This window comes from Arachis duranensis, chromosome 3 (genome assembly GCF_000817695.3).
Source record: "Arachis duranensis cultivar V14167 chromosome 3, aradu.V14167.gnm2.J7QH, whole genome shotgun sequence".
Lineage (NCBI taxonomy): Eukaryota > Viridiplantae > Streptophyta > Magnoliopsida > Fabales > Fabaceae > Arachis > Arachis duranensis.
In genome coordinates, this window is record NC_029774.3 from 72,928,910 (window position 1) to 72,941,202 (window position 12,293).

The 12,293-nt window shown below is 32.8% G+C and overlaps 2 protein-coding genes across 2 annotated transcripts; both read right to left on the minus strand.

Moving 5' to 3' along the window:
• Window positions 1-392: 392 nt before the first annotated feature.
• Window positions 393-3,442, minus strand: LOC127745673 (extensin-2-like). The gene is made up of 3 exons (XM_052258852.1): window positions 2,637-3,442; window positions 2,101-2,141; window positions 393-1,227 (listed from the first exon to the last, which is right to left on the minus strand). Exons 1-3 carry the CDS (start codon window positions 2,657-2,659, stop codon window positions 932-934), a joined length of 360 nt encoding a protein of 119 aa, XP_052114812.1. The 5' UTR covers window positions 2,660-3,442; the 3' UTR covers window positions 393-931.
• A 304-nt stretch (window positions 3,443-3,746) lies between these two features.
• LOC107479541 (putative flavin-containing monooxygenase 2) lies at window positions 3,747-8,690 on the minus strand. The gene is made up of 2 exons (XM_016099668.3): window positions 8,210-8,690; window positions 3,747-4,604 (listed from the first exon to the last, which is right to left on the minus strand). The coding sequence occupies exons 1-2, from the start codon at window positions 8,645-8,647 to the stop codon at window positions 4,560-4,562; spliced, it is 483 nt and encodes a 160-aa protein (XP_015955154.1). The 5' UTR covers window positions 8,648-8,690; the 3' UTR covers window positions 3,747-4,559.
• Between the last annotated feature and the right edge of the window lie 3,603 nt (window positions 8,691-12,293).

The following is a 12,293-nucleotide window of genomic DNA, read 5'->3' on the forward strand; positions in this document are numbered from 1 at the left end:
TGGTTGTCAGTCACGTGTTCATAGGTGAGAATAATGATGAGTGTCATGGATCATCACATTCATCATGTTGAAGTGCAACGAATATCTTAGAATAGGAATAAGTCGAACTGAATAGAAAATAGTAGTAATTGCATTGAAACTCGAGGTACAGCATCAGTCCACACCCTTAATCTATGTTGTGCAGAAACTCCACCGTTGAAAATACATAAGTGAAAGGTTCAGGCATGGCCGAATGGCCAGCCCCCTAAAACGTGATCAATGATCTCCCAGGATGAAGAATAAAACAAAACTGAGACCAAAGATGTCTAATACAATAGTAACTTATCCTATTTATAATAAACTAGCTACTAGGGTTTACATAAGTGAGTAATTGATGCATAAATCCACTTCCGGGGCCCACTTGGTGTATGTTTGGGCTGAGCTTGATCAATCCACGAGCTGAGTCTTCTCTTGGAGTTGAACTTCGAGTTATGACGTGTTTTGGGCGTTTAACTCCGGATCATGACGTTTTTCTGGCGTTTAACTCCAGACAGCAGCTTGTACTTGGCGTTCAACGCCAAGTTACGTCATCATTCTTCGAATAAAGTATGAACTATTATATATTTCTGGAAAGCTCTGGATGTCTACTTTCCAACGCCGTTGAGAGCGCGCCAATTGGAGTTCTGTAGCTCCAGAAAATCCATTTCGAGTGCAGGGAGGTCAGATTCCAACAGCATCAGCAGTCCTTTTGTCAGCCTTCTTCAGAGTTTTGCTCAAGTCCCTCAATTTCAGTCAGAATTTACCTGAAATCACAGAAAAACACACAAACTCATAGTAAAGTCCAGAAATGTGAATTTAACATAAAAACTAGTGAAAACATCCCTAAAAGTAGCTTAAACTTACTAAAAACTATATAAAAATAATGCCAAAAAGCGTATAAATTATCCACTCATCAATGGTCATAAGAATATGGCATAGATGATTGGTTATATGATGGATATGGATCATAGAAAGAGGCTTGTGAGTATGGTTGAGCATCATGTTGAGGATAAGATTCATAGGCATATGGTGGTGGTTGATTTTCATAAAATGAGTCACCATAGCCATTGAATTGGCATGCATTAGGAGGGAAATTATAACTATAAGTATTCGGAGGTTGTTGCCAATAGGAGTGATCAATTCCTTGAGACTCCTCCCATCTTGGAGTGTTCCATCCTTGGTACATGTTACCATTGAAGTCCACATTTCCTACAACACAATTAGAACCAAACTCATAGCCAAAGTGAGAATTCATTATGGAAAAACAAAATAAAACTAATAAAATCTAGTAAACAAACAAGAGACAAGCTATTCACAATATTCACATATGTACAATAACCAATAACATAACACCATTGCAATTCCCCGGCAACAGCGCCATTTTGATGATTGGATTTTTTATGGTTTAGAATTTCACAAATGAATTCTCGTTGCAAGTATAGTTCCTAAACCAAACAATAATCTTTTTATACAAAAAGTTGTTTGTCACTAAAACAAACCCCTAAATTTATAAACCGAAGTATTGGAACCTCGGGTCGTTCTCCCTAGGAATTACAATAAAGTGTCTTGTTATTGGTTGTGAGTTATTTTGGGGTTTTTGAGATTTTAGACAAGAAATATAAATGGCAAAGGAAATAAACTAACAACTAACAAAGCTCTTGGCAAGATATAAGTACTAGAAGTCCTATCCTAGTTATCCTCCTCAATTGTGATAACAAATTATCCATTACTCCCACTTAGTTAACCTCTAACCATGGAGGGAAGTCAAGTGAATGAATCAATTTGATTCCTCAAGTCCTAATCAACTCCTAAAGGAAAGACTAGTTTTAGAGGCATTCAAATCAATTAGCAACTTCTAATCATCAATCAACAAAGGAATTAGATAACTCAAGCGTCACTAATTACTCTACCTAGGCCAAGAAGAACAAAACCTACCCTAAAATCCAACCAAGTATATTTCATCAAACACTTGGAAGGCACAAAAGAAAAGCATAGTAAATTGACAACAAGAATGAAATCTAACAACAATTATTGAAAGGAATTAACAATAACAATTAAAAAAACACATTTATTATGAATTACCTTTATTGAATTGAAAGAGAGTAGAAGGAACAAAAGTAGATCTACAACAAAATACAAGAACAACATAAAAGAGATTACAACAAAAGAATGGAAGAAGAATGAATGTAACTACAAGGAATTGAGAAGATAGAAGTAGAAGAAGGTGAAAGCAAAGATTAAAATCTAGATCTAAGAACTAAACCTAATCCTAATCCTAATTCTAGAGAGAAGAGAGAGCTTCTCTCTCTAGAAACTACTTCTAAACTAATCCTAATGAACTAATGTGAGATAATCCCCCCTTTGCTCTTCAATCCTTGGCTTTAAATAGCATTTCTGGCGCTAAAGTTGGTTGGGATTGGGCTCCACAACCCTTGAGAATTCGTTGGCCACGTTTTTATTAAAAAAGGGGCACTCTAGTGTACAGATGTGAGTGGTATAGAGAGAGAATATAATTCCTTTTATAGTTATTTTTTATTATTTTATTATTATTTAAAATGTGGGTCCTACTTTTATTAATATCTCTTTCATTCTATTAAAGGAAAAATCTGTAAACTTACATCTTTATCATATAATTCACCATTAAAAAATCATAAACCAACACCGACGCGTACGCGCACAACACGCGTACGCGTCCATGGGGTGATTCGCAAGGTGCGCGCAAGCGTCAGGTTCGCGGGCGCGTCCATGGGCGAGTTCAACTTCTTTGACTTTTCATGATTTCTCCACTTTGCATGCTTTCCCCTTTACTCCTTTAATCCATTCCTAGCCTTTTCAATCTGAAATCACTAACAAACACATCAAGGCATCTAGTGGAATCAAAGGTGAATAAAAATCATCAAATTAAGGGTCTAAAAGCATGTTTTCACATCTAAGCACAAATAAGGAGACAATCACAAAACCATGCTATTTCATCGAATAAATGTGGATAAAATGTGATAAAATCTCTTAAAATCAATATAAGATAAACCGTCAAAATAGGGTTTATTAATGCCCAGATTATAATTTTAATAAAATATTTTTCAAAAAATTGGACAACTAAATTAATTTTAGGTACGATACCCGACATTAGTTTTTTTCCCTACGTTGATATATAACCATGCATATACATTGACGTTGGGATCAAAGCTTATGTTCGTTTCCTTGTTCCGAAAACTAATGTTCTTTTTAAAATAATGAATTAATTTACTCAATCGATGTTTAGGGTTTCTAAATATAAATAATTTTTTTTGGGACTTCAAATATTAGTTGAGATTAAAAAATATTATTTATATGTTATAAAAAAATTATAAAAAGCTGACTTTAAGTTATGGAGAATTAATTATATTTTAGTTATAAAAATTTTCAATTTTTTACGGAGCTGACAGTTTAAAATTTACGAAAAATAACATATTCTTAAAAAAATTGACTAATGTTAATTGAAATAAGTTGAAAAAAATAAAATTTTTAACTGAATTCTAATTCATGTTCATTATATATATATATAATTTCAGTTTCATGTTACCCCCTAGCTAAACCTCCGCAATTATATATTTTCTTAACTATATATTTTCTTAACTAACTTCACTAGAAACACTAACAAGCCAAACCCCATCCTAGACATAAAAGAGTTCTCACTACAACTATAAACAAAAGGGTGAAACACCCTCTCCACCAAATAATGGCAGCAATTAAAAAAGTTGAACCAATATGTACTTCAGCGTCTTACTATACCTCCTATACAAGTTTCATCGTGATTCCCATTACATGGCATGTCTCACATGAAACAAAAAACCTAAGTTTCATCATCCTACCTACCATCCGCTTACTTCCCAGAATAATAATCATTTTCACAAGCAAGAATCATCATGCATAAGACGAAATTTAACTCTCCGTACTTGTATATCTCCTAATTGCAGTACTTGTTCCTTCTTTTCTTTGCCTCCTCGAACATATATTTTTTTAATCTTAGAAATGGATTGCAAATTTAATTACAACAACATCAACAAATTACTTATCTTATCCACTATATCTTCACACATATACAACCACAGAACAAAGACCAAGACAACATTTATTAATACCAGATAATCTTATACATGAGCCCATTATTTAATTAAAACCACGGAGGATTAGGAAAGGGCCAGGCAACTCCTTACTTACCAGATGACGAATCGCTGGTCCCCCGCTCCACAACTCGAAGGCGAAACTGCTGCTTCGTGCAGTGGCTCACAACCTTCACCGCCTCCTACGACTTCGACCACAGGCTTATCCCGCGCGCCACCAACAGGAGCGGCAGCAATAACACCAGCGATGGTGGTCCTCCGCACTGAACCTAGGGATTTCCTTCCCTGTTTATCACACTATGGAAGTGAAGAACCAAGTGATAGGTTCCATCCTTTTTTTTTCAGACCCAAACAAGGTCCATGACGAGAGCCCCTAACCAACGGAACGAGTAATCTTTGTAATCCCGTTGAAGTTCACCCCACCAAGCCGGCTCCGTTTCACCTCCCGTCAGCTCCCACCAGTCCCTCTGGGCCAGCTGCAAACTGCAACATGGGACCAACACGTGTTATTACGTGAAATACAGTGAAATAAATCTGTATATTTGTACCAAGTTTCCTAGTGCGACCCATTATTTTTTGTGCATATTAGAAAAGCTCAAAAGAGTTGAGCTTATTAAAGACAGACCTCGAATCTACACTGAGATATTACAGCAAGTTCATGCTTGACTAACCAAACAGACAACAAAATTTACATTTTTTTATTTCTCCTGCTATTTTTATTGTATAAATTTTGTATCGAGTCTTTTCCATTTCCATTACGGTCTATAAAAAGAGTGATTACTTGACCCAAAAGGAACTGAACACCGTGCCATAGTTGCGCGTTCAATAATCTTTCTACACTCTTTTAATTTAAAAAATATTTTTAACACCATACCATACACATGCCGCCTGTTAATATTTTAAAAGTGCTAGTAGGATGTAATTACTTGTTTTGATCCTAAGGCCAATTGTTTCACGTTTTATTATAATGGTATTAGAAGAAAAGAGTAAAATAATATACAGTTAGCATTTATCACATGCAATTACTTGCGGAAAGTCGTAAATGGCTTCCCCTCCATAATGAAGGAATGAACGTAAGCACATACATTTTCAACTTTTTCATGAGGTGTTGATTATTTGTCTAATTCTAGTTGTATAATTAAGATTATTCAAAAGAAAACAACAAGAAACAAGTTTATGACACATTTTACTTCTCTTTTATAAAATACCAAATTTAAATCCGTCGCGCGCACAGAACTAAAATAAACTAATTTTATATATAAAAAATTATTTAATAACAAAAGTTTAAAAATTATTTTTAAATTTAATTATAAATACATTATACATTTTAATATTTAAAGAAGTTAGTTTGATTAAAAATAGAAAAAAGATTTAAAAACATCATAATAATATCATATATTAAAGTGTTTTAGGCATTCATTACCCAATATATAATAAGCAAATTTTTTAGCAAACTAAAATAAAGAATTATGGCAATCAACCTAATTTTTTAAATAATTATACAAAACATTAGCAAAATAGAAAAGAATGAGTGTGAGGCATAAAATTACATGAGAAGAAATAAAAATAAAAGATGTGTAAAATGAATGTTGATTTATATAGTAAATATGAATAAAAGTAAGAATAAAATGAGAAAATGTATTTGATTTTATTAATCAATTTATATCTATTAAAAAAACATTCCTACTAAAAGGTATAGAGTAAATTACCCAGAAATAAAGAATAAAAAAAATAAAATATAAGCCTACACACTATAAAAGAAGAATAAAAAATAATGTGATGATAGAAAAAGTGAAAATTATTGTTAGAGATATAACCATTAATGTTACCTTCTCCCATTAGCTTAAGCTTTTGGGATGAGTGGTTTCATAACATGGTATCAGAACTCTATAACCAAAAGGTCAAGAGTTCGATCCTTAGTGAACCCCAAAAATAAAGAAAATAGCATAAGGCAAATAAAAGAGAAAAAGAAAGCCTATGCAAGGGGAGTGTTAGAGATATAACCATTAATGTTGCCTTCTCCCATTAGCTTAAGTTTTTGGGATGAGTGGTTTCATAACAATTATAAAATGATAAGGTCATTAATTGTTTATGTTACAATATTAAAAGCTATGTAATATGTCAAGAGTTAATTGTGTTATTATTTAATTTTTTTTATACATTATAAATAAATTGATAGTTAGATAGATAGATATATAAAAAGATTTTCATTAAATAAATTTTTTTTTCAAATAAGATATACAATATTAGAATTTAGACTATTCTTATGAATTAATATCTTTATACTATATTTTTTTATAGAATTAAATAATTTAGTGCCTAAAGTTATAAGATTAATGTTAGATTGATTATATAGATGCTATTCTCTATAATAATATAAATATAGTTCTAAGCAAATAATACTTTTCTACTATGTTATTGACTTGTTGCAATAAGTGACATGACAATTTTATATAAAATTTAGAATTTTAGGTGTCATCCATTCGCCATAATATTACTTTGAGTTCTCTTTTAATATATTATAATAGATAATAGATTAATAGTCGATAAAAAATTATGTTGGAGAAAGTTTATATCTAAATTTTTTAAGATCCATGGCTTTTAAATCCTACTCATTTAGAATTTGTTAGAACTATTTGTACATGAGAAAAGAATTTTATTTTCTAAGAATATAATTCATTTTTATTTGACACTCAATTTATGGTTTAAAATGACTTTATCATATTAATAGAATAGAATTTAATTTTTTAGTTTGGAATAACTCTTAAATGAGTTAATTTTTTTTCTTTTACAATTTTATTCTTGATAAAAATATTTTATTAAACATCTATTATTATTAAAATATATAAATAGAAATATTTTTTATATTTGACATATTAAATTTTTTATGTGAAAATTAATTTTAAAATTATTTTTTATCTAATTTATAAATAAGAAAATAAAAATAAAAATTCTCAAAGAAAATCAAGTTATTCCTTTTTATTTGTTCCAAAAAAAAAGAATTTTAATTGTTTCATGGATTTTCAAACAAGCTCCCACTTTTCCAAGGAACACAAATGAAGCTACTCAAGGCTACTGGGTGGAAGATTTATCTGTTGACGGGCATTCATGGAACCAATACTTAATACAGAACTTACTTTTGCCAGTGATTGGCCTACGAATCCGAGCCATAGCTCCAATTAATGGCGACTATGAGTTGGTTCGGTCTTTGGACAAAAGTGGGAAGTATGATAATGCATTTAATTACTAAATAGTTCTTTTTTTCATCATGTCTCTATAGCTTTGTCCCACTATCATGTAGCAAAAACCAATCTCGAAGTTTGTTCGGAGTTTGAAGAATCCAAACAAGACCAAGATCTTCGTGTGGAGGGCACTACATGGGAGGCTTCCCATTCTCTAACTCATTCGCCAACGATTTGCAGCCACACTAGTGGCATGTAACTGCACTTGATGCTAAACAGAGGAGGAATCAACCCTGCATTGCCTCTCTAATCCACTAAGTGTCTCTATTTGGCCAATGATGGCTAGAGGCAAAGACGCAACTTGTACAGGAGATGGAAGGTGAGCGTAAACTTTCTCTGTTTCCCTTAATTTGCTGAAACATTTCGAAAGCTAGAAACCGCCTTGTCTTTTGAGAAAGTAATCATGGACAGAGAGGTTGTAGAGGCTGCTTCGGGAATCACTTGGAGTAGTTGCTTCTTTCCCAAATTTAACTTAATTTCTTCTTAGCTTATTTAAGTCTTTTACTTTTTGGTTTCTCATGATATACCAATATGGCAATCTAACAACTAATTTGTTGCAAATCTAAACTCCATTTAAGAGTTGATTAATGGCCAATAGATTATTGCTACATACATAAGGTGTGATTTAAATCCCTAATACCTGCTTAAGTAAACTAGTAAGCTAACTATTAGATCAACTCAAATTGATTAAGCTTTTCACTTTAGAATGTTAGATAACACTCATTTCTTATTTCAAATCCCTATTTCTATAATTGTATTGTTTATAATTCAATGGAATTCATATTTACTTTCGTCAAAAAATAAAAAAATATTAAACTAGAATATAAAAACTATTTATCCACATACCTCTATGGAGAAGGTCTTGGTATCTTGGACTGCAATATGCCATGTTCCCTTAGAGAAAAAGGGCCTACCATTACCACCCCATAATTCCCATGTCTCCATTTCTTCACTAGACTCTCCTACATACTCTACCTCCATGACCTTTGTGTTGAACTTAATGTAAGGAAAGAGAGAAAAACGTTGAACATAAGAGTTAAGATAATGTAACACTTGCTGGCTATTTGGGCTTTCTTCTTTCGCAACAGAATGCCATAGAAAATCAGAGAATTGGTAGGTTGAAATGGTGGTTTGAAGCTTTGTAAACTCTATGGTATGCCTCCATAGGCCTCTAACACCTTCCTCAGCTTCAAAGACAATTGGATTAAACCCTTTTTCAAGAGTGTATTTGCAGGCAAGAAGGCCACTCGTTCCTGCCCCAATGATTGCCACTCTCTTTTCCATGTTTAGTAGCTATGAATGTATGGTAGAGAAGCCAAAAATTGGGCTATATATAATAGCCTTTGGATTCGGAAATACAATGATAGGTATCTTAGTATTTATGACATTTTTGTTTTTATAACTATCTTTACAATCAAACAAATTTTCATATATAACATCTTAGTATTTCAACCATAGTCATATATTTACTTGCAAAAGATCTTTATTTGTAGTATTGGTAAATATCTAGCAATTAGCAAAAGAATCCGTTAGGCCTAAATATCTTGAAACTTAATTATTTTAGAGTAATAGTTCATATCAATTTTTAAAGAATTTTGAATTAGATATTTTAATTTAAATAATAGGAGATGATACTCAGATTAGTTTCTGAAATTACACTTGCATCTCAATTTAATTCCTAAGGTTTCGATTTATTCAATTTAGTTCCTTAACTTAGCTTTTACCACTCACATTAGTCCTAACTTTGTTTTTATCACAAAACCGTTGCATATATGGACTGACAGCCATTCTATGTACTAGACTTTCTAACAATTATTTAAAGTAATAATTGAAACTATTTTTTCTCAATTTGTCATTTTTCAAAAGTATTTAAAGTCCTAATTCTATTTAACTATTACGTTAAATAATCGTTAGAAAGTTTAATATGATAACTATTAGTCTATCTTAACACTTCATTAATGATTTTGTGACAAAAATAAAATTAAAAACTAACGAAAATTATAAATATTAAGTTGAGAAATTAAATTGAATAAATTAAAATTTTTAAAAACTAAATTAAAATAGGATGTAATTTCAAAAACTAAGTTAACTATCAACTCTTTTAAATAATGTCTTTCACGTTTCTTACAATGAATAAATACAATTGATACAGATACAGAATAGGTGATCCAGTGTGCAAGAACCAAATAAACATGTGGATAAGATTTATGTCTTCTGCTTTATTCGTTTGTTTGTATCTCTCTTTAAAAAAAAATTGTATTCTAAAACGAGAGATTCATATTGCTAGTCTCCCTGTTTAAAATAATTATGAAAAAAATATAGATAGACAATAATATTGTTGAACAATATGAACAAGGAAATTAAAAAAAGTAAATTAATCTTAAATTTAAGTCATTGCATGATTAATTAATTTTTAATAATAACCAAATTTCAAATTTAAAAAAATCAGAGTTTGCACATTGTGCAGTTACATGTTTCATCACCTCTAACGGCGCGTTTTTCATTGGTGAATTGTGTTCCTTCAACTAGCTGCTAATTCATTCGTACTCTCGCTCAACTGTTGCTGCCCTGGACACCAGCCATCGCCACCAAGCTGCAGCCAACGCCGCCTACCTCTACGCCAACGTCTGAGTAGCCTGCTGTTCGCCTAAAATTTTTTTCTCATAGCCCACAAACCCGTGCACCGGGCAGCCCCTGCAGCCCACCGCGTCCACTGTCACCGCCTCTTCATCTCCAACAGATCCGTCCGAATACAAGAGAGATTTGCGGCTGCCGTTTCATACGTACGTCACCTCTCACAACCACTTCAATGGAGTCCAATTTGGTTGAATCGGTTTGTCATGCCTCATCTTTGTTCACCCACGATAATTTCACGCATTCAATTGACAAACTTCTCAATCCTTGCGACATGGAAGGTGAACAGTCTAACAAAGTAAGCAATGTAGGTTGATGCATTGGGACATATGTTTATTTTCATATAAATGAGATGGTTATTCTTAGTCCAATATTCTTTAACCATGATTATAGTCATTCAAAAACTTTTTTAAGATATTCTGGTCCGTCAACATAGTAATTAGTTAAAGGGTAATAAATCATAGATCAAGTTCTAAAGAAGATGAAGATGAACATTCATTTTCTTGAGCCCATAAACTATTATATTACCTTTTTAATATGTAATACAGAAATTGGTTCAATATATGTTTAGTATTAATTGAGAAAATATTGCACATGGTTGCCATTAGAGTGTTTAGGATCTCCATCCCTATGCTTGATGAGTGGATATTTTATACCTTTTTTGGTACTATTTTCTTAGTGTTTTTAGTTATATTTTATTAAGTTTTACTATGTTTTAGTAGGTTATAGTGCAAAAATCATATTTTGGATACTACTTTGAACCATTGTATTTTTTATATGATTTTAGGTGATTTTTGGGTGAAATGGACAAGTTTTGGCAAAGTCTGATTCAGAAGCAAAGAAATGATAACAGATGTTGTCAAATCCTGACCTCCATGCATTCAAACACGCATTTTTGGAGCTACAAAGGTTCAATTGATGCGCTCTAAATAGCGTTAGAAAGCTAACTTCCAAGGCTTTCCAACAATATATAATAGTATATACTTTTATTTGTAAAGGACTGCCCAAAACGGGCGTTGAACGCCCAACTTACTCCATTTCTGGCGTTGAACTCCCAAACAGGACCAACCTCCCAAGTTGAACGTCCAAACTGGCGTTGAACGCCAGCCAGGGAGCAGGACCAGCGAAGTTCAGTGCCATAATCCAAGTTTAATGCCAGTCTTCAGTCCAAATCACTCTAAGTGGGCCCCAAAGTGGATTTTAGCACCACTTAGCTTACCTAGTCATATTTTTGTAACTTTAAAATTTAAATTAACATCTTTTAGGTCTAGTATTTACTATAAATAAGGGACTTCCTTCCTCCTGAGGATTATGCCTCCCAGGAAGGAAGAAGCACAGACACACTACTTCTATTTTCTCTGTAAATTATGAGCAACTAAACCTTCTAGGTTAAGGATAGGAACTCTGGTCATTCTTATGGATTAATATCATTACCTTTCTACTTTAATATATGTTTGATTCTATTCTATGATGTATTCTCGTTCTTCATCTTTATGAATCCGGTGGAACGAAAGTATAACCCCTTATTCTACATGAGTTCTTTACGAGTCTTGACCCGGATAGTATTGAGCTACAGCTTAAGAGTACTGATAAACCCCAATTTTGTGGTTTATCTTGTGCTTAATTTAGGGAATTTTATCAACCTATCTCATATTTATTCAATAAAATAACATCTTTTTGTAATTCTCCCTAATTTTGTGCTTAAGAGTGAAAACACGCTTTTTAACCCTTAAAATAGCTAAATTTAATTCACTTTAATCCCATTCGATTCCTTGATATGTTTGTTGAGTGATTTTTAGGGTTATAAGACAAGGATTGGATGGAAGAAGTGAAAAGAAAAGCATGCAAAGTGGAGAATTCATGAAGAAATGAGCATTTGGAGGAATCAAGGCCACGCGCACACGTCATCTACGCATATGTGTGAGAAGGACATTCATGGCCACGCGCACGCGTGACCCACGCGTACGCGTGAAGAGGGAATTTGCCAGCGACACGCACGCGTCGACCACGCGCACGCGTGACGCTGATCACGTGACCTCATTAAAGTGAATATGCTGGGGGCGATTTCTGAGCTTTCGAGGCCCAAATCCAACTCATTTCTAAGGCTATTTCATGCAGAATTCAAGATGGGTCAAAAGGGGAGCAATTAGTTAGTGTAGGAAGCATGCCTTAGGTTAGTTTGAGAGAGAGAGAGAAGTTCCCTCTTCTATCTTGAAATTAGGGTTCTCAGTTTAATTTCTTCTTAAATTTAGGTTTAATTTCTTGTTTTCATCTAGTTTTCTTTGCGATTTCTTGT